The following is a 27,167-nucleotide window of genomic DNA, read 5'->3' as shown; positions in this document are numbered from 1 at the left end:
GCTAGAGCTCATGCTACTTATAAAAATGAACACAGTGACTCCAAGTAAAGGAAATTAAATTCATCACAGGAAAGCTTTCTGATGCCAGAAAATAAAAAAAAAATCCTTGGCTAATCAATAAATGGCCATTACAGGAACTATTCTATTTAGATCCTAAAAGTTAAGCAACTATTCCCCTTAAATCACCATATGGATAATACAATGCTTATAACTCTTTTGAGTACAAAGGTGTATGACCCTCTAAGAAAGTATTTTTTTGTATGTTCTTTTCAAACAGAAGTATTACATTTATGGAAAAGTTATTAGTGGTTTAGAAATGCTAAACAAATTAGAAGTCAATAAGGAAAACTAAAAAGCTTAGAAGTTAATAAGGATATCTGGAATGCCTTGCTATTTCTCAGGCTGGCACAGCTGAGCCTGAGCACAGTCCATAAACAGTGGCAGTGCTAACATTAGTGCTTATCTCTGGAACAAGACATGCCAAGTGAGAGGAGTGAGTATGTGAGAGGAAAGACCAAGCAACAATGTACCACAGTATCTGGTAGTGTCTGAAGTAGTTTGGTTTTTGTAATTTTTTTCCTAGTACACAATTAATTTCTGTTTTATAGTTTCCCATCATGGAAGAAGAAATCAGTTCAACTATTTTTTAAGATAAGGCAAATTATTTCAAAGAAAATATTTTTGCCTTATCACCCTACTCTTATGACTTAAAGATTTAAATTTTTTTTAATGACATAAAAAGGTATCTCATTGATCTCTTCAAAATAGAATGGTTTTGAAAGGTATTTTAGAAATAATTACAGGGATCCCTGGGTGGCGCAGTGGTTTAGCGCCTGCCTTTGGCCCAGGGCGCGATCCTGGAGACCCGGGATCGAATCCCACGTCAGGCTCCCGGTGCATGGAGCCTGCTTCTCCCTCTGCCTGTGTCTCTGCCTCTCTCTCTCTCTCTCTCTGTGACTATCATAAAATAAATAAAAATTTAAAAAAAATTAAAAAAAAAGAGAAATAATTACAATTAGGTGCTAATGCTAAGAATGAGAGAAAATAATGAACTTTCACTATAAATAACAAGCTTTTTCTATAAACAATACTTATGGACACTGTTAATGATGTTACTGTACAATGTGATACATACAGTGATCCATAAACCTCCAAGTATAGATTGACTTGGCAAAACCATATAAAACTGCAGGAAAGATGAGGTGTGAAGAACAGCAGGATACAAGTTAAAAATAGATGAGTAAACCATGCTTTGAAAATAAACAGTAAAGCTACCAAATGGTGATTCATTTCTGAAGCTTTTCCTCTGGGAAAGTCTGCTACTTCATTCAAGTAAATATTTAAAATAGGAGGGAAATAAAAGCAATTTTGTTACCCTTAGATTTTATATGATTTTAAAAACGTAAAGAGCTGGTTTTTGAAAATGAGTTTTATTTGAATGAAAGCTCCACTGAAATTGAAATTTTTGTGAAACTGTAAATATTTTTCCCTAACTTTAAAGTCTTAAACATCCAAAAGGGTTGTTTGTTTGTTTGTTTCAAGACAGAGAGACAGCACGTGTGTTAATGGGTGGGGGGGGGGGGGGAGATGGAGGCAGAGGGAGAGGGAAAGAGAGAATCTTAATTAGTCCTCAAGCCCAGTGAGGAGTCCAAAGTGAGATTTGTCAATCTCACAAATCCTGAGATCATCACCAGAGCAGAAATCAAGAGTCCGATGCCTAAACCACTGAGCCACCCAGGCACCCCAAAGGTTTTCAATGATATTAAAAATATCTCATTTATGCCTTCAAAGTAGAATGCAAACTAAAATTTCTATAAATAAAAATTCTATATAGTGATTTTTAAATATCCAGGCCAAAAGTGGGAAAGTGGCACTCTTGTTTATTAGCACTTGGAGAGAAATACCAAAATGAAAATAAATGTTTATATATGTTGCATTCCTAAGAATAAGTTTCTCAAAATTTTTAAGAATTAGTCAACATTTGAATGGAGATGTAGCATGACAAATGAACGTAACAATTGAAAAACAAGAAGAGCTTTGGTATCAAACAAAAATAGATTCAAATTTCAATTTTCACGTTAGACAAATGACTTTAGGCAAGTCATTTATTGTTTCATATGTAAAATGGGGATAATGATACCTGCTTCATGAGAATTCAATTGGTTGATATATATAAAGCATCTAGTTTAATATCTACAACTAAATTAAAGATTTTAGCATATTCTTTCTGTTCCTTGCTTCTTCTTCAAGTGACATAAAATATAAAAATTGCAATAAACCCATATCATATTGTTGTGCATGCAAGTTCTCCCTAAAATGCAATAAAAAATTTAATGCCAAAATATTTATCACTGTTTAAATTAAAATAAATCTATACCAACAGATCAAAATATTAAGAATTTTTGATCAACATCATTTCTACGGAACTTTTATAATTAAGTACATAAGTTCTAAGTTCTTCAAAAATAAACAAAAATAAACAAGACAAGACACATTCCTACCTTTTATAAAGAAGGCATAAAGAGGTTAGTTTTGTTCTAGAACTTTATTTTTATTGTTTTTTAAGGATTTTATTTATTCATTCATGAGAGACACAGGGAGAAAGGCAGAGACATAGGTAGAGGGAGAAGCAGGCTCCTCGTGGGAAGCCTGATGTGGGACTCAATCCCAGGACCCCAGGATCACAACCTGAGCCAAAGGCAGACGCTCAACCACTGAGCCACCCAGGTGCCTTTTGTTCTAGAACTTTAAAATATTAACTAAATTTATTTAGAGAAGATGTAGGGAATTAAATCATGATTCTACAAGTAACTAACAAATGTTGTTAGTGTTCATCATTTGATATTATTTAAAAGGAAATAAATTGGATATATTCCTCATAAGGCTTTGGTGAACACGATCAATGAATCATAGAATTTTAGTGCTTCAAAGAACTTCAAATTGTGCAGGTTTTACATCCTATTCTAAAAAGAAAATAAGGGGTGCCTGGGTGGCTCAGTTGGTAAAAGCATTTGCCTTCAGCTTGGGTCATAATCCCAGGGTCCTGGGACAGAGTCTGGCATCTAGTTCTCTGCTCAGCAGGGAGCCTGCTTCTCCCTCTCCCTCAGCCTCCTGCTCCCCCCGCTTGTGCTCCCTCTCTCTGTCAAATAAATAAATAAAATCTTTAAAAAAAGAAAATAAAAACAGAGTTAAGGTTCAAGATTATCCAGGACTATAGGCAGAACTGAAATTCAACTCTTTCTCAGCCTTCTGCTCCTTTGCACTATTTCACGATGCATTTTGGCCAGGATTCACAGTAATGGTCATGGATAACACTGCTTTTTTGGTTATTCTAGCAACAATTAATGTTTTTGTTTCCTGTGTATCTTGTAGGACACAATGAAACAAGAGGACATATGAAGTGTTGTCTTGTGTTCTTGCTGCTACCTAAAAATATTTTCTTTCTTTGAAAGGAATAAGAATATAACTTAAATACATACCCACTAATAATCTCTGATAAGTCTGGGTTACTTGTCAGGAAAAAAACCAGCCTAAACATTTCACCTGGCATGGTTACAGATAAAGCATTATTATATTTAAACTGATTTCTGGATCTTCTGAAATTTATATTAGCCAAGGAACTGTTAAGATATTCACATAATCCATGGCAAAGGAGGAAGCAAAATCAAGCTCCCAATTATAGAAACAGCATTCATCATTTACCTCTTTTCTATTACCATTAAAAGATTAAGAATCTGTAAAAAGTGGAAGTTAACATTATATAAACTATTTTTTAAAGATTTATTTATTTACGATAGACATAGAGAGAGAAAGAGAGAGGCAGAGACAGAGAGGAGGGAGAAGCAGGCTCCATGCCGGGAGCCCAACGCGGGACTTGATCCCAGGACTCCAGGATCGTGCCCCTGGCCAAAGGCAGGTGCTAAACCGCCGAGCCACCCAGGGATCCCATATAAAACTATTTTGAACTGCAAACCATTTCACAGAAAAATTTCTTTAAAGAGTAGTTCTCACTTACCTTTAACTCATAACCAACTCATGTATTTCAGTTTTCATGACTTCTAAATAAAACCACTAAATTATTGCTAGTATGGTCACATATATCCTGATTCCCTGATTCACTATACACTTGCAGTCCTTACCCTACCTCATCACTCAGCAGCATTTGACCCTACTGACCACTTCCTTTTCCCGCTAAAACTCTTTACTCTCATCTTAGGCGTTCTCACCACTCACACAAAAAAGTAATTATATGAGGTGATGGATGTATTAACTAGCCTGGATGTATTAATACCACAGTAATCATTTCATAATATATGTGTGTATCAAATCATCATACTGTACATCTTGAACATACATAGTTATTTGTCAATTATGGCTCAATAAAGTTGGAAAAAATAAAATACTGAAATATAAAAAAAACCCCACAAACAGACAAACACCTCTTTATTACCTTTGCTTCCATGACACTCCTCTCATCTAATTCTCTCCTACCTCTTTGGTTATGCCTTCTCATTTTACCCACAAGCTGCACTTTTTCTACTCATCTTTCAGTTGTTGGTGGTTCACAGAGCTCATTCCTTATCCCAGTTCTCTTCATTTACTCAAAAATATTTATTAAGCACCCACTATAAGCCAAGAAGTCTTCTAGATAATTGTAACAGTGTGAACAAATCAGATGAATATCCCTGTTCTCTTAAAGCATACATAATATAATTAGATAGAAATAATAATCTTAAGTAAATTATATGGTGTTAGAAGGGTATAAGTGGTACAGAAGACAAATAGAGTAGGATAAAAGGAAGCCATTCTAAAACTCTCCTTAGACCACCAATATTAATATATCCATGACTTTATCACCTATTCCCAAATCTCTATCAATGATATTTTTTCTCAGCAGCAATACTCGAAAGACCTTTTCACAATTTATCATGCCTCACACTCAACTCAGTGTTCATCTTCCACCATAACCTGTTCCTATTTTGATAATAGCATCACCATCCAGTGGGCCAGCCAAGTCAGATACCTAGATGCCTCCTGTAGTCTTTAGATCTTATCTGTCCCAGAATATTATTTATCTGCATAAATATCTCTAATATTCTTCTATCATCACTTCTGCTCCTCTAATTAAAAACTTCAGTAAACAGCAGGATCAACTGTGCTGTTGAATCATGGTTCTACCACTTACTTGCCATTTGGTTTTGAAATTAACCTCTAAAAGTGCTAGTTTTTCTTACTGTAAAATGGAGACAACCCTCCTAGGGTTGCTTTGATTAAATGAATGTGGCTGGAGGTATCAACATCAAAATCATCAACAGTAGCAGCAGCATTAATTTCTAAAATAGCTCTTAAGTTAGTTTTTCCTTCTCCCATCCTTATTCTTCTCTAATTTTTCCCAACACTATAGCCCTAGTAATCATCAAGATCCACAGGTCTAAACTCAATGACCCTATTAAACAAGTTCTCAAGGCCTTCAGCATAAGTCCAAATGCCTTAGAATGGAAAATTTTTTTCTCCTTTCCTTTCTAAAACTTAAGCTTGTTAATAAATAAAGCATCATCATTATAGGCAAGCCAGCCTAGAGCTGAACTTTTCTGTGAAAGATCTTCAAAATATAAATTTCAGTTTCTTTGTTCAATTTACAGTCTCAGCAGGTGATTTTAAAGTTATCACAAAGTTGTCTTTTTTTTCCTTCCAAGTACATATTTCATTTTTATGGTCAAAATATTAAATGGTCTTTGATTTCGATCACCATGGTATGACGGAATACAAAATAAGCATTGTGAAAACTTTTGCAGCAATGGAAGCCAAACAGATGACTTAAATTATTTCCCTCAGGCTTTCTATCACGTTTTTTCTTCCTATGAAATAAACAAAACATCATTGATTGACTTCAGGGATTGTTATGCATGTGTTTGTATGTGTTTTTGTATGTGTATGCATACTCATGTGCTTGTAGGTGAACTGGCATTTACTAAAAGCATCTTTTTAGATAAAAAAGTCACCATAAAAATTATATAAAACAATAAAATATCAGAAACTACCACAGTGTTCTAGAAGCTATTTATATGATTTTATATTATAGTCTTATCTACCACTAAAAAGTAAAAACATTCTATGTATTCATTTATTTGACAAGTACTAGTGTAAAAATAACATAAAATGAAATTTACTATATACAAATATTGAGGCTGAGCAAATTTACAATTATAGAGCAGGTCATAGTATAAGAGCATATAACTATAATCGAGTATGTGTTCTAATTACTGAGAAGCCTTCTGAAACAAGTATATTATATTACTTAAGGATTAAGCCATATTTTTTTAAGCCATATTTTAAATATATTTTACTTATTGACCATTATGAAACTTGTAGAATTAATATATTTAAAGTGTAACTACTTTAAATGATTGATAAATGTAGTTTAGATAATTATGAGAATTAAATTTTAATGATGTCATAAATGCAAGAGAAATATGCTATGTCCACCAATTAATTACCAAAAAACTAATAACCCAGAACTTAGTATTAAGATTTGGATTTAGTATCAATTATGTTATTATTAATATATATAAATTCAGATAATATAAAGTTAAGTTACCTTAACTTTTACCTTAAAAATATAAGTATTTTAGTTTTACATAAGGCCTCATATTTTATGAAATACATTAATAGGTTTTTCTAATGTTAAATTATAACTGCATTCAGTCATGATTTTTGTATCATTCTCTGCCTCGCTTGCTAACATACATTTTTAGGATTGGCACCCATGGTCATAAGTAAGATTGGATCATAAAAAAAGGCCTCATATTTTTAAAAAGCCAAAATATTATATATAATATATATCTCACTAACATTCACTCAAGAAAGAATTCTGGTAAAATTGTCTATTACTGGAGTTTCTTATGAGAGATAAAATGTATTTTAAAATTTGGTTATTTAATCACCATACATAGTACATATCCCTTATAAAAAATTCTAAAAATGAAAGAGCTTAATTTTTTAAAAAACAGCTGTGATTCACCATTACAATGTTTAACCACATATTCGATTTTAATCTTTTTTCATTTTATATCATGAAAACTTTTGTTATTTTATGTGTTCCAAGACAAATAAAAATTAACTAGGAAAAAAATCTAAAACTATGTTTATGATATCCAAGACTGTGCAGTGTAATAATAAAGAATGAATAAAGCAAGGTAAGGAGACATGCAATGCATGCTATTAAAGTGTCAGTGTCTAATTACTCATTTAAAACAGTAAATAGAATCCTAATGGTCACTCCCTTAAATATGACTAATTAATACAAAAATAAAGAAAATTAGGAGATAAAATAGTACTATCAATCTTGTTATGACAGCTAAAAATGACTTTGCTTGTAAAGCAATTAATGTATTCTGAAATTGCCAGGGACTAATTATTAATTGGCTACTTAGTTAGATATAAAAATTCACAAATGATTAATGTCTATTTGATGATAACCCTACTTACACTGTGGTGAATGATAATTAGACATTTGCAACTTGATATTCCTCTGTCCAATTCTTTTACAAGAACATATGAAATGATGTTATATTCAAGATAGTGTCTGAGGAGGATTATTTATGAAACATGTGGAAGATCTTACCTGTCCAACCAGGCAAGCAGACTCTTGGCTGCTCCTATGAGATCCACAACCGAAGTCAGAAAGTCATTTGGCAATTTTCGGCTGGTTCTCCCATCATAATGGCCACTCCTTCTCCTCCCTGTTATAAAATTCTGTAGATTTTTGGCAGATGCATTCAGCTTGTGAGAAAGGGTTTTTAGATTTTCTGTTTCCAAGCCATAATTCTGAATTATAAAAAGAGAGAAAACAAATATGCTTAAAGTCAGTATTATATTCATTCACTAAAATATTCACTGAGTAGGTTACTACGTACAAGCAACAAAATTTGTATTGACTAAGATAGGATTCCTGGCCTAGCAGAACCCACAGTCAAGTGAGGATCTTGGCAAATGTCAGATAAAGAAATTACAATAAAATGTGTTAAGAGCTAGTATGAACGTGAAAAGATCAGAGTATTATATCTTGGAACTATGCCATGCAGGAAAGAAAGATTACCGGGACTCATAAGTGTTTTTTCAACCCAAACTTAAATTCATTTACTTGTGAAATTCATTTTTATCCTTATTTTTTTATTAAGAGATATTATTTATTTGAGAGAGAGGGAGAGGGGGGCGGGAGAGAGAGCGAGCACGAGTTGGGGAGTGGCACAGGGGGAGAGAGAGAAGCAGGCTTCTGGCTCAGCAGGGAGCCTAACACAGGGCTTGATCCCAGTACCCCAGCAGACCCTGAAGGCAGACACTTAACCTACTGAGCCACCCAGGTGCCCCAGTAATTACTGTTTAGTGTCTATTCTATTTGCATATGTGTAGTCATGAATGTAGATGCTACGAAAAATTCTGCTTTGCCAAAGTGAGGAAAAAAAGCACAACCCAATGATAAAATGAAAAAGAAATAAATCATATGCAATACAGCTTTATTCTGTGTCTTCTCCATAATGACTTATATAAGAAATTTCTTCTATAATATGGTTCCAAAAAAAAACCTCTGATTCCTCATTGGAACCAATATACTTTCTCCTTTTTATAATACAAATTATGACACTGAACTTATTTCTATTTTTCTCATGGTTGTACTAGCTCACGGTCAAATATGAAGCACACCAAAAACAATCATACTGACTTTTTGATAAGTTTGTTTTCTTATAGTTCCTTGGTCTCACTTTTGAATTTGCAGTGGTATTTACTATTTCACCTTAAATATTATGTCTATAAGTTAATGCAGGAAGAAGTTATATGAATAAATATATCTAAGCTTTTTTAAAAAACCACATTGAATGCAAAACACTGTAGGATCTCCACAAATAAACTTTAAGGAAAGACTTCCTAAGTTATAATAAAATTTTAAAAGAGTTAATTGTGCACTGTAGAACACCTCCAAGAAAGGCTGGTCAACCTGCTCAAAGGATGACCTTCATCAAACTACTTAGCATGTACATTATTGTCATGTGTAAAATTAAAAGTATTATTACCTTATAGAAAACCATTAAACCCAAACAAGTTTAGATAGCTTCTGAGGCCCAAATGAATTCTAAGTTTGATTTATTCTCCTTTCATAGTTGATGACAACGAGGCACAGAGAGATTTTTCTCGTGTGCTTAACAGAGCTTAGACAGAATTCTGAATGGGACTATGTCACAAGGCCATATGTGAGGGGATGCCTAAGCAAAATGGTAGATAAAATACTAGGGATATGAAAAAGAGAAGCAAATCGCACAATAAATTTAGCTATATTAAGTCAACAATCATTGGGTAATTACTTTATATGAAATTTGACGTTATTTCTTCTATGATAATTTAAGAAAAGAAACTTGGAAGAGAAAACAAAGGAGGGACTAGTGGAGGGTTTGGACACATAAACATCATATGCCAAGTTATGTAAAAAGAAATTAAAAATATAAATAAATAAATACCAAGTTATGTATGTTATCATTGAAGGTTTCATAGTGATAAAAGTCTGAATGTTCTTTGCTAAAAATTTACATTTTTTATTAAAAGAACATTTCCTTTTGGAGCCATGCGTCTGTTTTTTTTTTTAATTCAGTATATTAAACATTCACTACTAAATTTGAATTGTTGTATTCTCTCAAGTCAAAAGGTTTTGTTTGTGCAAATAAAACAACATTCTATTCAGATTCTCTTGCATCTGAGGGTGGATTATCTGTGAAACATTTGGGAGATTTTACCCAGCTTATCAGTATGTTAAGGAAATCCTTTTACAAGTTTATTAAAGATACTCTTTAATGACTAGGTAAGAACAATTTATAATCCTATCAACTTATTTATTCATTTATTTGGCTTAAAACAACAGAAATTTACTTTGGAGATCAGAAATCCAAAAATCACTACCAGTGGGATAAAAATCACAATGTTGGCAGGTCCACGTTTCTTTCGGAGGCTTGAATCCCTGCCTCTAAAAGCATCTGGTAGCTCTTGACATTCCTTGGTTTGTGGCCACTGTTAACTCCTGTCTCTGTCTCTGAGGTCACATGGCCACATCTTCTGTGTGTACCAAATCCCCTTTTGCCTCTCCCTCATGAGGACACTTGTGATTGGATTTGTGGTCCACCTGGATAATCAAAATTAATCTCCCCCTGCAAAGATCTTTAATCACATCTGAATATGTACATTACTCACTTGCTGGAGGAAGCGAAAGGCCTCCTCCAAAGTTAGGAACACCTGCTGGTCCCTTCCAAAGCTCATTCTCAGCTGCCCTTTGGAGACTCTATGAACTAAATTTCAGACACTTCTAAATTGCTTTCCTGAAAGTATTTTCAGAAGTTTTCCCCCGTGTTAAGGCATCTTCCCTGAAGTACAAAAGTATTTTCATTTTCGTATATTAATGATTTTCATGAGGAAACATTTGTTTATAAACATAATAATTTCTTAGAGATGATCAAGTGATTAGTTCATTAGAGAGGAAACTAATCAATCAACCTGTAATGTAACTTTCACTCTATAGCTATTAGCCACCATAGAAGTTAATTTATCTTTATATACAATACTAGCATCTCAGATATTTTCTGAGAAAAGGTCAGAATAATTTAAAAAGAATACAGATCTTGCAAATAAAAGTGTGAAAGCAAAGTAAAAATACATTGAAACCTTCAAAATTTAAGATAATGCTAAAATTATTTTTTAAAATACAACTCAAGAATTAGGAAATAAAAAAAAGCTTGTAGATAAAACCTGGAAGGATACCCTGAGAGAACTTCTAACCTGGAAACCTACTAAAGAAATATCCTACATGGACTGGAGGTGAAAAATGAGGAGGACTGAGGAATGCAGTGGGCAAGAAGAGACAAAAGATATGTAGTGGATGATGGAGAGGGATATTCTTAAAACTAATTCTAGTTAAGTCAATAAAAAGAAATAAAATGAAATAAAACTAGTTAAACCAATAACTCAAAAGCATTTTAAAGAAAGTTCTTTAAGACCATAGGGCGCCTGGGTGGCTCAGTCAATTAAGCACCTGCCTTTCAGTCTCAGGTCAGGATTGTGAGTTCAAGCCCCACGTTGGGCTCCGTGCTGAGCATGGAGCCTACTTAAAAAAAAAAAAAAAAAGAAAATTCTGTAAGACTATAAAAATAGGTTAGAAGCTTGTCTGTATACAACAGTATCTGTGTCGTACTATTTTAACACAAGGGATAGATTAGTTGATCTCAAGTTAATTTTTATCATCACAGCTCTCAATTCTAAATAGTTCAAAATCAATTACTGACAACACACAGATCTTCTTCCTATTTCCTTCATGAAGGCAGATGGTGTGCTGTCTTACTAAGTCACCAGTAAATCATGCTCCCTTGCCTCCTATACCAAGAAGTGACAAGTGAATGAAGCACCCCTTTGCTTTGGTCCAGAAATATGCAGACAGTAAGCACTGACTCAAATTTTACTTTTTAAAGAGTTATTTATTTATTTGTTTGTTTTTAATTAAAATTCCAGTTAGTTAACATAGTGTTATATTAATTTCAGGTGTACAATATAGTGATTCAACAATTCCATACATCACCTGGTAAACTCATCATGACAAGTGCCTTCCTTAATCCCCATCACCTATTTCACCTATCCTCTCACCCACCTCCCCTCTGGTAACCTTTAGTTCATTCTCTACAGTTAAGAGTCTTTTTCTTGGTTTTTCTCTCTCTCTTATTATTTCCCCTTTGCTTGTTTTGTCTCTTAAATTCCACATATGATATGATTGAAATCATATGGTATTTGTCTTTCTCTATTTCACTTAGCATAATATACTCTAGGTCCATCCATGTCGTTGAGAATGACAAGATTTCATTCTTTTTAAAAATATTACTTTTTTTAAAATTTAAATTTGATTAGCCAACATATAGTACATTATGAGTTTCAGATGTAGACTGTAATAATTCATCAGTTGCATATAACACCCAGTGCTCATTACATCATGTGCCCTCCTTAATGCCTATCACTCAGTTACCACATCCCCCTCCACCTTCCCTGCAGCAACCCTCAGTTTGTTTCCTAGAGGTAAGAGTCGCTTCCATTTATTTATTTATTTATTTATTTATTTATTTATTTATTTATTTATTTATTTAATTTATCTATTTATTTTAATTTTTTAAAAAAGACTTTATTTATTCATGAGAGACACAGACAGAGAGGCAGAGACATAGGAAGAGGGAGAAGAAGGCTCTCTGCAAGAAGCCGGAGGTGGGACTTGATCCTAGGACCTGGGGATCACGACCTAAGCCAAAGGCAGACGCTCAACCACTGAGCCACCCAGGCACCCAGATTTCATTCCTTTTAATGTCTGAGTTAATAACCCATTGTATTATATAGCACTTCTATATCCATTTGTCAGTCAATGGAAAATTGAGCTCTTTCCCTAATTTGGCTATTTAGATAATGCTGATATAAACATCAGGATGCATGAATCCCTCTGAATTAGTATTTTTGTATTCTTTGGGTAAATACCTAGTAATGTGATTGCTGGATCATAGGGTAGTTCTATTTTTAACTTATATTGAGGAACCTCTACACTGTTTTCCGGAGTGGCTGCACCTGTTTGCATCCCCACCAACAGTGCAGGAGGTTTCTCTTTTCTTTACATCCTCACCAATACCTGTTGTTTCCTGGGTTGTTGATTTTAGCCATTCTGACAGGTGTACAGGTGTAAGGTGATAGCTCATTGTGGTTTTGATTTGCTTTCCCCTGATGGTAAGTGATGGTGATAACTTTTCATATGTCTGTTGGCCATCTGGATATTTTCTTTGGAAAAATGTCTGTTCATGTCTTCTACCCATTTTTTAATTGGATTATTTGTTTTTTATTTATTTTTTAATAATAAATTTATTTTTTATTGGTGTTCAATTTGCCAACATACAGAATAACACCCAGTGCTCATCCCGTCAAGTGCCCACCTCAGTGCCTGCCACCCAGTCACCCCCACCCCCCGCCCTCCTCCCCTTCCACCACCCCTAGTTCGTTTCCCAGAGTTAGGATTATTTGTTTTTTGAGTGTTGAATTTTCTAAGTTCTTTATATATTTTGGATACTAACCCTTTGTTGGATATGTCATTTGCAATTATTTCCTCACATTCTGTAGGTTGCCTTTTAGTTTTGTTTATTGCATCCTTTGTTGTGCAGAAGCTTTTTTTAACTTGATGAAGTCCCAATAGTTTACTTTCGCCTTTTTTCTCTTGCTTCAGGAGACATACCTATAAAGAAGCTGCTATGGGCGATGTTACTACCTATGTTCTCCTCTATGTTTTTTATGGTTTCAGGTTTCACATTTAGGTGTTTAATCCATTTTGAATTTATTTGTGTATGGTGTAAGAAATTGGTCCAGTTTCTTACATGTTTTTGCATGTTGCTGTTCAGTTTTTCCAAAACTATTTGTTGAAGAGACTTTTTCCACTTGATATTCCTTTCCTGCTTTGTCAAAGATTAATTGACCATATAGTTGTGGGTTCATTTTTGGGTTTTCTATTCTGTTCCATTGATTTGTGTGTCTGTTTTTGTGCTAATATCATACTGTTTTGATTACTACAGCTGTGTAATATAACTGGAAGTCTGGAATTGTGATGCTTCCAGCTTTGCTCTTCTTTTTCAGGATTTCTGTGGCTATTCGGAGTCTTTTGTGGTTCCATACATATTTTAGGATTGTATGTTCCAGTTCTGTGAAAAATGTTTGTGATATTTTGATAGACTGCATTAAATGTGTGGATTGCTTTGAGCAGTACAGACATTTTAACAATACTTGTTCTTCTGATCTATGACCATGGAATGTCTTTCCATTTCTTTGTGTCATCTTCAATTTCTTTCATGAGTGTTTTATAGTTTTCAGAGTATGGATCTTGTACCTCTTCGGTTAGGTTTATTCCTAGTATCTTATTGTTTTTGCTGCAACTATAAATGAGATGGATTCTTTAATTTCTCTTTCTGCTGCTTCCTTGTTGGTGTATAGAAATGCAACACATTTCTATATGTTGATTTGTATCCTGTGACTTTACTGAATTCCTGTATCAGTTCTAGCAGGTTTTTGATGGAGTCTTTTGGGTTTTCTACATAGAGTATCATGTCATCTGCAAATAAACGAAATTTTGACTTCTTCCTTGCCAATTTGGATACCTTTTTTTTTTGGAAGATTTTATTTATTTATTCATGACACACAGAGAGAGAGAGGTGGAGAAACAGGCTCCATGCAGGGAGCCTGATGTGGGATTTGATCCCGGCGTCTCGGGATACCTTTTATTTCTTAATGTTGCCTGACTGCTGTGGCTAGGTATTCTAGTACTATGTTAAATAACAGTGATGAGGGGCCCCTGGGTGGCTCAGTGGTTGAGTATCTGCCTTTTGCTCGGGTCATGATCTAAGAGTCCTGGGATCAAGTTCCGCAACAGGCTCCCTCCAGGGATCCTGCTTCTCCCTCTACCTGTGTCTCTGCCTCTCTCTCTGTGTCTCTCATGAATTAATAAAACCTTAAATAAAAATAAATAACAGTGATGAGAGTGGACATCCCTGTCTTGTTTCTGACTGAATAGGAACAGCTCTCAGTTTTTCCCTATCGAGGATGAGGTTAGTTGTGGATTTTTCATAGATGGCCTCAATATGTTGAGGTATGTTCTCTCTAAACTTACTACTTTGTTTTTATCACAAATGGATATTGTACTTTGTCAAATTCTTTTTCTGCATCTATTGAAATGGTCATTTGTTTCTTATCCCTTTTTTCTAACAATGTGATGTTATCACGTTGATTGATTTGCAAATATTGAACCACCCTTGCAACCCAGGAATAACTCCCACTTGACCATGGTGAATGATTTTTTAAATGTATTGTTTGATTCAGTTTGCTAGTATTCTGTTGACGATTTTTGCATCTATGTTCGTCAGAGATATTGGCCTGTAGTAGATAGAGTCTTTATCTGGTTTTGGTATCAGGTAATGCTGGCCTCATAGAATGAATTTGGTTTTCCTTCCTTTTCTTTTTTGGGAAGAGTTTCAGAAGAATAGCTATTAACTCTTCTTTAAATGTTCGGTAGAATTCCCTTTGAAGCCATCTGGCCCTGGACTTTTGTGTTGGGAGATTTTTTGATTACTGATTCAATTTCTTTGTTGATCATTGGTCTGTTCAAGGTTTTTATTTCTTCCTGTTTCAGTTTTGTAAATTTATATATTTCCAAAAATTTATCCATTTCTTCCAGGTTGTCCAATGTATTGGCATATAATTTTTCATAATATTCTCCCAATAACTGTATTTCTGTGGTGGTTATTTCTCCCCTTTCATTTATGATTTTATTTATTAAGGTGCTTTCTCTTTTCTTCTTCAATAAGTTGGTCTAGAGGCTTCTCAATTTTATTAGTTTTTTCAAAGAACCAGCTCCAGGTTCAATTATCTGTTCTGTTTTCTTAGTTTCTATATCATTTATTTCTGCTCTAATTTTTATTATTTTCCTTCTTCTGCTGGTTTTTGCCTTCATTTTTTTGGTTCTTTTTCTATATCCTTATGTGTAAGGTTAGGTTGTTTATTTGAGGTTTTCCCTGCTTTGAGGTAAGTCTGTATTGCTATATACATCCCTTTTAGGACCACTTTTGCTGCATTCCAAAGGTTTTGGACCATTGTGTTTTCATTTTCATTTGTTTCCATGTATTTTTTAATTTCTTCTTTGATTTCCTGGCTGACTCATTCATTGTTTAGTAGCACACAGCTTAAACCTCCATGTATTTGTATTTCCAAGTGTTTTCTTCTGGTTGACTTCTAGCTTCACAGTGTTGTGATAAAAAAAAAGGTGCATGGTATGATTTCAATCTCTTTGTGCTTATTAAGGCCTGTTTTGTGATCTAATATGTGATCTATTCCAAAGAATATTCCATGTCCACTTGAAAAGAATGTGTATTCTGCTGCTTTTTTTCAGATGAAATGTTCTGAATATACCTGTTAAGTCCATCTGGTCTAGTGTGTCATTCAAATTCATTGTTTCCTTGCTTGTTTTTGTTTCAATGATCTATCCACGGATGTAAGTGAAGTGCTAACATCCCCTACTATTATTGTGTTATTATCAACTAGTTTGTTTATATTTGTAACTAATTGTTTTACATATGTGCGTGCTCCCATTCGGGTGCATAAGTACTTAACATTTTTACATATCTTTTTGTTGGATTGTCCTCTTTATAATAATATAGTGCCCTTCATGGTCTCTTTTTACAGTCTTTGTTTTAAAGTCTGATTTTTCTGATATAAGTATTGCTACTCTAGCTTTCTTTTGACATCCATTTGCATGATATTTTTTCTTCATCCCCTCAATTTCAATCTGTAGATGTGTTTAGGTCTAAAATGAGTCTCTTGTAGGCAGTATATAGATAGGTCTTGTTTTTTTATCCATTCTGACACCCCATGTCTTTTGATTGGAGCATTTAGTCCATTTACATTCAAAGTAACTATTGATAGATACCTATTTAGTGCCATATTATTACTTGTTTTGCTGTTGTGTCTGGAGGTTTCCTTATCCTTTCTTGTCTTTGTATTTTTGGTCTCTCTTTTCCACTCAGAATCCCCTCAATATTTCTTGTAGAGCTGGTTTAGTGGTCATGAACTCCTTTAGTTTTTGTTTGTCTGGGAAACTCTTTATCTCTTCTTCAACTCTGAATGATAGCTTTGCTGGATAGAGTATTCTTGGCTGCAGATTTTTCCCATTCAGCACTTTGAATATATCCTGCCATTGTCTTCTGGCATCCCATGTTTCTGTTGAGAAATCTCTACCTAGCCATATGGGTCCTCCGTAAATTAGGGACTTCTTTTGTCTTGCTGCTTTTAAGACTTTTTCTTTATCACTGTATTCTACAAATTTAACTATAATATGTTTTGGTGTTGGCTTGCTTTTGTTCATCTTGATCAGAGTTTTCTGTGCCTTCTGGATCTAGATGTTCATTTTCCTTACCCAGCTGAAAACTTCAGCTATTACTTCTCAAATAAGTTTTCTGCCTCCTTTTCCTGGGATTCCCATAATATGAATGTTATTATGCTTGATGGAGACATTGATTCTCTAAGTCTTTTCTTGTGTTGCATAATCCTTCTCTTCTTTGTTCAGCTTCATTACCTCCTATTATTTTGTCTTCTAGGTCACTAATTCATTCCTATGCTTTTCTAGCCTGCTGTTCATTGCACCAAGCCTGTTTCTGATTTTGTTTATTGCATTATTTATTTCAGATTCTTTTATAACACTTTTATCTCTGTGGTAATGGTCTCACTGATGTTTTCCATTCTTTTTTCAAGGCCAATGAGTATCCTTATGATTGTCACTTTTCATTCTCCATCAGGCATGTTACTTTTATCAGTTTTGCTTTGATCTCTGGTCATGGCTGTACCTTCTTCTTTCATTTGGGTTAAGTCTCTCTGAGATCTTGGCATTTTGCCTTCTTCTCTGTGTTAGAAAAGCCAGTTGTGTCTCCTGCCCCTGAAAGTAATGGAGTTATAAAGAAGAGGTCATGTAATGCCCAGGGCCTGGCACTTCAGGGAGTGTCTCTGGTGTGTGCTGAATTCACCGAGTTGTGTTTTGGCTGTTCTATCCTTCAGGTCAGTTGTCTGCACAGGCTCTCCTAGCCTACTGTGGGCAGTGTTTGGTCCCTGGCCTGAATATGGAGAGTTTTAATTAGGTGTGCCCTGACCTGCTTGTCAAATGAGACCTGATACCAGCTCCACCAGAACTGAGACCCTGTGGGACTCTCTGGCTGAAAGATGTGGTGTGGGCAGGGGTTTGTCCTAGTCTTCTGTGGGAGGGTCCTACTGCACTAGGATTGAGGTGAACTTGACTGAAAAGTCAAGAGTGCAGGGAGGTGGGGCCTGGTGTAAGCCAGTTAGGCAGCCAGTGTCCCTGCTGAGAGGTGGAGGAGGGAAATGGCACCAGCCAGCTCCTTTGTTCTGGGAGAGAGAGATGTCTCTGTGAGAGCTGCCTCTCTGTGCTACACCAAGTGGATAATTTCTCCCCTGTCAGCCCCAGGCATTCCTCATATTGCTAATTCCAGGCTGTCTCCCGCCCCCCCCCCCCCCCCCCCCGCCCCAGGTTGTTTGTCTGCCTTCTCTTCAGGAGCAGGGCAGTGTCCTCAGGGCTCTATCCCAGCAAAGCCTACTGACCTTTAAAACTCTAGGCTTTAAGCCCTGCTGGTTGCCAAGAACTCACAAAATTCAGCCCCTCTCGTTTTCCAAGCCAATGGCTTTGGGGAAATGATTTCCTTGTGTACAGTTCCCCTATGTGCTCCTTTCTCTGTAGCCCTTCTCTGGGCCCATGGCTCCCTCCCCTCAGCAGCTCTGTGAGCTGTTTCTCCCCTAAACCATGTCTCCACATTTCTTACCATCTTGATGTGGCCTCTTCTCTCCCTTTTATTTGTGGAGCTTGTTCTATACCCCCCTTCAGGTCAATTTCTGGAGTATTTAGGATGATTGAATAGTTATCTAGTTGTGCTCCTGGGATTAGACAAATTTAGGGTCCTCCTACTCTGCCACTATCTTCCTCTCCTACCTATTCCCTCAACTTTTAAAAAGTGCAGATTTATGTAATACAGACTTGTTTTGTACTGGATATGCATTGGGACAAATACGCATGACTACTATAGAAAGGACTATATCACGAAAACAAAAGCTAGGACATGAAATGTAGTTAGTTATTTTCTTTGTCCTATATGTTACATATTTGTTTATATACTGTCTGTCAAGAACCAGTTGTGGCTACACTCATTCAACATAGCCAGTCTATTCTTAAATAATTGGTGCTAAGTTCATACTGTTCTGTATTAATTAGACGTGTGCAAAAGCACAGGAAAGAAATGAAGGATACACTTAACATTTTAAAAGATCAAGCTGGCTGTATCCTCACTAGTGGCAAATTCCCTAAACACTTAACAAAAAAATATTCAATATTGGCACCACGTATTTTACAATGTCAATGTTATTTTATTCAGAGCCCTTAATTTGATTGCATGATGTAGCAGGTGTTTAGGTTTTATAATACTTTGCTTTATAAATATGAGTGAGTCGTAAAAGGATTGCTTTAATGAATATTTTTTAGAAATGAATTATTTTGAGATGAATGAACCAAGCAATTATGTTGCAAAGAAACAAATCCTAGCAATTGCAGATATCCAAATTTTCATGCAAAATACCTATTATATGAAAAGTACATGAAGAATGAAATGAAAACTGTTCTTATCCTGTCATAAATGATTCACTTATACTTCCCAATAACAAGGTTTATTGTCAGAGCATAAATTAAGGGCTATACATTGAACTATATATTTTATTTAAGCTTTACTATTTCAGTTAATATACTGTGCTCTCTGTTGAAGCACACTAAATGATAGCATAACAGCAGGAAAGAGTTAACACACCTCCAAATCATGAACAGCTTCTTTCTAGAATAACATGGTACGATAATATAGCTGGTGCTTAAATAAATATATGTCGCATGAATGAACAAGTTACTAAATAAACCTTTGATTTTCATGAAATGCCATAACATTTATTCCCCACTAACTTTAAAATAAGGCAGATGAAAATATTCCATAGCTTGAAAGAAGCAGAGGAATTTGGTAATTTTTCTGTGTCTTCCTTTTACAAGGAACAGAAACTTCAGTCAGAGGCAAGAGAAAAAAATTACAGTTCTCTGGGAAAAGGCAGAAGAAAACTTCATTCAGTAAGATAACATTAATTTAATATCCTCTATGTGCTAAGTACTGGGCAGAGAGCATAAAAAAACCTAAGCAAAAAATTCTAATGTGATACAAAATGTAAGTTGCCTTTCTTCCTATCACTTCCCACTCTGCACCAGCCAAATCAAAACTGTCATTTTTCTCTGAATATTTCATACTCTCTCACAATTCTGTCTTTACACATAATATTTCTTCTGCCTAGAAAACTTTCCCCCAACTTTTTGTCTGGCAAATATTCTACTCATCCTGCAAGCCCCAATGCAAATCCCACCTACACTTCCTGGATCCCACAGTAGTTTTCATCATTTCCTTCTGCACTCCCCTGAGATTTTCTTTAAATCTATATTATCTGACTATTGTCTTCTTTACTAGATTGTATACATCTTAACACCAAGTATGCTTTTTACACCTTTGCAATTCTTGTGGCATGACTGTCTGAGCATAAATATATAAAATTTTTAAAAGAAGAAATAAAAACAGTAGATGTAAGGAAAAAAGTAAAGTAGAAAGCCAATAGAGACAGTTAAGTTTCAAAGAGAAAAGACACAATACCCCATTCCCAATAGCACACCTCCTGGTCTAGTCAACTCAGCTTGTTGATGAGGGATCTCACCTCCTAATTTAATAATGGTATGTGAACATAAATCAGAATTCATTGCTCAGAAATTCACTTTATATTCACTGGAAAATATTTATTACACAAAATGGAAGATATCTGCACTTAAAAAAAGATTTTGTTTATTCATTCATGAGAGACACAGAGAGAGGCAGAGAGGGAGAAGGAGGCTCCCTGCAGGGAGTTGGATGTTGGACTCGATCCTAGGACCCCGAGATCATGACCTGAGCCAAAGGTCAATGCTCAACCACTGAGCCATCCAGGTGCCTCGATATCTGCACTTCTAACTTACTGATGTATAGTCATTAGGAAGTGGTAGAAGGGAAGTTTAATATTTGTCCTCTTTGGGGAATGTGACCAATTTATTGCTGAATAAACACAGAAAGAATGAATTTAATGTGTTTTTCCCAAGAAAATGATGCAACACTGTGGTGTTTAAATGCAGAACTATGGAAGAATTAAAACTCAGCATCTAAGAGATTTACCACAGCTCTATGCTGAGAACACTGAAATGGTCTAGACATGTATCTCTCATGCCATCTTTGTAAGCAAGTTTAGGTCAGCAGAGATTGTTCATGGGCCAAACTCTAAAGTCTGGAGGTCCAGACTACTTGTAGGTAGTGCTGTAATCATCAATCTTGTTAGAAGCCCAGCACACAAGTGGTTTATCTCTGAGGAGTCCTGCTTATGAGACATAACATCCTGAACTTCAAACTCTGACATACCCAACTATTTACTGTTATAAAAGAGGTGGCAAATAGGGCACCTGGGTGGCTCAGCTGGTTAAGCATCTGACTCTTGATTTCAGCCCAGGTCATGATCTCAGGGTTATGAGATGGAGCCCCACACTGGAGTCCATGCTGGGCATGGAGTCTGCTGAAGATTCTCCCTCTCTCCCTCTGCCCCTCCCCATTCTCTCCCTCTCTTCAAAAAAAGATGTGGCAAATAGAGAACTGCTAGATGATGCATCAATCTCCAAGCCACTTCTGTTGTACCTTCATGGCCGCACTGACTCAGATCTGGAGACCATTATGCAAAAACACTGAGGACTCCTACCTTACCTTGAGTAATATCTGTTACATCAAGCATGATTTCTGTGATCTGATTCTGATATGAGTTAGAGTGCAAATGTGTGTTCTACTCTAAGCTGATTTCTCTGATCTCAGGAATGGGGAAATAAGAAGATCCCCAAACTATCATGGAAAAACATGTCAAGCCTCTTATAACACCACTTGCAAAATATATTTATTCAGCATCCACTACTGCCAGGCATCTATGCTACACACTAGGTATTTAATAAGCACAATTACTTTTCCCACAAAGCTTACAGTCTAGCAGAAGAATCAGACATTAAACTGATAAATACACACATAAATATGTAATTACAAAATGAGACGAGAGTTAAGAGAATAACAGTAAGTAGTTAACCTCCACCAATGGTGAGGGAATAATCAGAGAATGTATTTTTGAGGAAATGACAATTAACGTTAAGACTGAGATGTATAAATGGGAGGTAAATATTCAATCAATGTGGTTTCAGATAGTACTCTACTTTAGAAATTGTTTTCAGTCAGGACAATTTTTTAAAAGTAGGCTCCACACCCAACATGGGGCTTGAACTCATGACCCTGAGAATCAAGAGTAGCATCCTCTTCAAGTGAGCCAGCTAGGTACCCCTCAGTCAGGTTGTTTTTCCTTGCCTATCCTATTGGCTTTTAGTGAAATGTGATGATATTATTGATGTTCCTTAATGAAAATAACACTCATTCCCCACTGCTTTTGTGACACTTCTTTTGAAGCTGTCTTTATACTTCTCCAATCACTCCATAAGTCTTCTCTGCAGCCTCCTCTTCTTCCTTCCCATCCCCAGTGTGGAGCTGAGTCCTTTTTTTATTACATTCTACAGGCCCTCCCTGGGTGATCTCCTCTCTCTCTATGGATTCAATCTTTATATCCTGGAGACTACCAAATCTCTATCTTCAGCCACTTCTCAAACTCCAAATTCATATGTTCAACTTTTGATGAGTATCTTTTTCTGGATAACTCAGAGATGCCTCAAATCCAACCAATCTAAAACTCAATTTATATTCCCACCTAAATCTGTTCTTGCTATTATTGCTCATCTTCATTATTGCAAAATTATCTACTCTATCTCTGCAGCTAGAAAATATGGACTTTCTCAACTCCTCCCTTTATCTCACTCCTCATATTCATCAGATCCTCTCTATTCCTGTTGCACATCTTTAGTTCAAACCTACTAATAGCTTATTTTTTTAAAATATTTATTTATTTATGATAGACATAGAGACAGAGAGAGGCAGAGACACAGGAGGAGGGAGAAGCAGGCCCATGCCGGGAGCCTGATGTGGGACTCAATCCTGGGACTCCAGGATCGCGCCTTGGGCCAAAGGCAAACGCTAAACCGCTGAGCCACCCAGGGATCCCCCTAAGTTGATTATTTAAAACACTTCTGAATTGTTCATCTGGTCTTCAGATTGTGCCCACTCCATTCCCTCCTTTTCACTACCTTTTTTTTTTGTAGTAGTTATATTTATTTTTTTTATAATAAATTTATTTTTATTGGTGTTCAATTTGCCAACTTACAGAATAACACCCAGTGCTCATCCCGTCAAGTGCCCCCCTCAGTGCCCATCACCCATTCACCCCAACCCCCCGCCCTCCTCCCCTTCCACCACCCCTAGTTCGTTTCCCAGAGTTAAGAGTCTTTATGTTCTGTCTCCCTTTCTGATATTTCCTACCCATTTCTTCACTACCTTTTTAAACAAATATTTGATCATTCCTATATGGTTTCCCAATATTCACACTAGAAAGTATAAATCTCTTATCATGATGTTTAGGTACTTTGTAGTCTGGGCCTATTCTATCTTTTATTTTTTATTTTTTAAAAAGATTATTTATTTATTTATTTATTTATTTATTTATTTATTTATTTATTTATGAGAGAGAGAGACACACACACAGAGGCAGACACACAGGCAGAGGGAGAAGCAGGCTCCATGCAGGGAGCCTGATGTGGGACTCAATCCCAGGACTCCAGGATCATGCCCTGGGCCAAAGGCAGGCTCTAAACTGCTGAGCCACCCAGGCATCCCTCAATTCTATCTTTTAAGGCTAATTTTCTGCCACTGTTTCCCATTTATTTTTGTCATCTCAAATAGATAACCATGTTCAAACCCACCAGGCATGCTCTTTATTCTGTGTGCCTGTGCATGTGTTGTTTTATCTACATGGAGTGCCATTCCCTCTTGTTTTCCAAACACATGCTCATCCTTCCCTAGGCTCCTTAAATATCATCTCTTTTGCAATACGAACCCACCTGCCATAGTTAAAGCTAGTTGTTTTCCCTTCTGTGCCCCCATACACTTAGCTCATACTTTTATTTTACGAATTATACTACGATATTGTGATTATTTGTATGTCACTTCTCCCCCATAGGCTTTTCAAGAGGGCAGGAACTACATCTACATCTGACACACAAGTGCTGAGTGTATTAATTGATTCTTGAATTATGTATAATTATCTACTCATTTCTTATTACGTATCACCATTTTAATAGTTAACTACTTATTGAATGCCTACTGTGTGCCAGGCACTACACAAATACCATCTCATTTGCTTTTCACAACACCTCCAAGAGGCAATTGTTATTATCTCCATTTTATATTAAAAACCCAAGGTGGGAGGTGCCTGAGTAGCTCAGTGGTTGAGCATCTGCCTTTGGCTCAGGTCATGATCCCAGGGTCCTAGGATCGAGTTCCGCATTGTGTTCCCCGCAGGAAGCCTACTTCTCCCTTTGCCTATGTCTCTGCCTCTCTCTCTGTGTCTCTCATAAATAATAAATACAATCTTAAAAATAAAAAACCAAGGTGGGGCTACTGGGCAGCTCAGTCAGTTCAGTGTTCAACTCTTGATCTCTTGATTTCAGCTCAGGTCATGATCTCAGAGTCGTATTGAGCCCTGCGTCAGGCTCTGTGCTCAGTGGGGCATTTGTTTTTTTCCCTTTCCTTCTGCTCCTTGCCGCTCCCACCTCTCTCTCTCTCTCTCTCTCTCTCTCTCATAAATAAAAGATTTAAAAAACAAAAATAAATAAACAAACCAAGATTATGATGAAATTACTTGCCCACAAGTGTCAGTAATGGACTGAGCCAAATTTAAATCACAGATTATTATATTATTATACTGATGTATTTTTTCTCGTTGTAGTTCTAGCCCCTTTACAAATATCTGTAAGAATTTAAAACCAATCAGGTGTCATCTTACCTAACACAGAAAAAAATATCTATGTTCCTTTCAGAATATTTAATTTATTATCAGAATCTTGTAGGATTATTTTGACACTTGATTTCTCTCGTATGTTGACAAAAGTAACCATATAATGTACAATACTCAATTTTTACTGGATGTATACACTTAGAACATTCAAATAATTTGATTATTTTAAGAGTGATTTTTCTAAAATAGGATTTCTTAATATTTAAGAAACTAAATCAAAACTTTTAGAAGGAAATGGACTTTATAACTGATTATATACAATTGTATATTCCAAATGATGCTGTGAAACCTCCCTTAGTGAGCTCTAACATAAAGTTTCTGAAGTAACTAAATGTAATATCACTGGTTGAGTTATAAGCCTCTTTAATTTTTAATTTGGCAGTATATTATATACCAAATTTAACAAAGGAGGAAAATACCATTTCCAATCAGTTGAGAATTAGGGGAGTTTTTCCTACTTGCATGTAAATTATTTTTAAATAGAGAAGAAAAAAGAAGGAAATAAACTAAAAAAGGAAAAGATTTTAGAAGGACATAATGCAAGTTTCCCTTTGCACCAGTTAATGTCCTTACCAGTGCACATAGAAGATCGACTGCTTCCAAGATGAGCTCCTGATGGCCAATGCGGCTGACCCCCAGATCCTCTAGCTCTTGGTGTGTAATGCGCAGCAGCTGGTCCCCACTGATCTTCTCCCTCTCGAAGTTCTTAATGTACTGCTGTAGACAGTCATCAAGACCTGCAGAAGAAAATTATGGAAGACCAGAATGAAAAACCAGGTGAACCAAACACACAGAAAAAATAAAACAAAATAAGCTTAACTCCTATCAAGTCACAAGCTAAGTCCACTCCAACTCTGGACTAGTTCAATCATCCATTTTTTTCAGCCCACAAATGGATGGCAGGAAGAAAAAAACCCCACTCCATGATATTCCTAGTTGCTAGGTTCCTCTCTGAATTTTCCTCAGCAATTATTGGAAATCTTTTTTTTTAAATTTTTATTTATTTATGATAGTCACACACACACACACACACACACAGAGAGAGAGAGGCGGAGACATAGGCAGAGGGAGAAGCAGGCTCCATGCACCAGGAGCCCAATATGGGATCTGATCCCGGGTCTCCAGGATCGAGCCCTGGGCCAAAGGCAGGGGCTAAACCGCTGCGCCACCCAGGGATCCCAATTATTGGAAATCTTTACCTCACTTCTCAATTAGTTCTCTTTGTTGCCTATTTCATTAAGTGTGCTAACAAGCAGGTTCTCCCCACTTCTAACCTTACCTATACCTCACTCCTCCTTTCTTTTCTAACTCCACTGCAGAGGGAAAGTTATCTTTCCTTCCTATAGAAGACTTATTGATCTTCCTGTGCTCTCTGGAACCCCATCTTCTGCCACCTTAACACTACTTCAACAATTAAAAAAGTTAAACACTCTCTTATTTTAGCCATTTCCTAGCCATCAGCTCCTATATTAGAACCTCTGCCATCTTAAAAAACAAAATAAACACAACAAAAAACTTTCCTTGATTTCTTTAATCCTGTATTCCCCACTTGTTTGTTATTCCCTTCAGACACAAGCCCCTTACCTTTTTACCTCACCTGCAATGTATTCCCTAATACATTAACATTTAGATTTCACTCAAATACAAATGTGAAATCCAGACTGGATATACATTTTTCAAGATTACTCAGGGCACTTCATAAGTGAAAAGACAGGCTATAGATTGGGTCAGCTTCACCTGCCTATGAAATAACCTGATACAAAAGATGAACAAATGGTGAACAGGATTAACAAGATTACTTCTCTCCAGATTTTAAGTAAGGAGTACCAAGAAAATGAGGTAATTACCAAAAACTAAAAGGTCTTAATCTTAAATCAGGTCACAAATATCTCTCATCTAGACTAATGCAGTTTTATGAGTTTCCTGCTGCAAGTCACTATCCCTTTCAATTCATCTCTCCCGACATAAAAATTCTGATGCCATTCTTTATCTCAAGACTTTTCAGTTTCCTCATATTTATGACAAAATAAAATCTGAATTCCTTTATACAGTGTTCAAGGCCCTTCCCAATCTTGACTTTGCCTTCCTATTCACTCATTCCAGACACACTCTACACTTCCCAATCTCCCACTCTACAGTACAGACCTTCATTACAACAATAGCCACATTGTATTATAGTTTGTTCTCATCTCCATATGCTCAATACTTTGGAAATTCTGTGAAGGTGGGAACTGTGTCTTCTGAATGAAAATCCAGGGCTTAGCATAGTGACTAACACAGAGTAGGAATCGATAAGTGTAAAATGAACAAATCAACATGTAATTTTATTATGTATCACCTGGTCAGAGAAAATCAGGAACATTTTAAGTAAGAGCTAAATCTAAAAATGAGAGTGGAGAGAAAGAACATTTGGTACATGGCATTTTGAGACACTCATGTCTTAATACATTGCAGAATAACAGGAGACAACATTTTGAGTAAAGGAA

General features: G+C 35.9%; 1 protein-coding gene across 5 annotated transcripts in view; it reads right to left on the bottom strand.

Annotated features, from left to right (window-relative positions):
* CNKSR2 (connector enhancer of kinase suppressor of Ras 2) overlaps window positions 1–27,167 on the bottom strand; it is a 277,577-nt gene that overhangs the window by 200,325 nt on the left and 50,085 nt on the right. For all 5 annotated transcript variants that reach the window (XM_025438375.3, XM_025438372.3, XM_025438399.3 and 2 more), the window contains exons 2-3: window positions 25,255–25,418; window positions 7,625–7,827 (exon numbers count right to left, since the gene is read on the bottom strand). In XM_025438375.3, the coding sequence (XP_025294160.1) occupies window positions 7,625–7,827; window positions 25,255–25,418 (367 nt within the window). The remainder of the gene's footprint in view (window positions 1–7,624; window positions 7,828–25,254; window positions 25,419–27,167) is intronic.

This window comes from Canis lupus, chromosome X (assembly GCF_003254725.2).
Source record: "Canis lupus dingo isolate Sandy chromosome X, ASM325472v2, whole genome shotgun sequence".
In the NCBI taxonomy this organism is placed as follows: domain Eukaryota; kingdom Metazoa; phylum Chordata; class Mammalia; order Carnivora; family Canidae; genus Canis; species Canis lupus.
The sequence above is the reverse complement of the archived record's forward strand: the minus strand, read 5'-3'. Positions and strand labels throughout refer to the sequence as shown.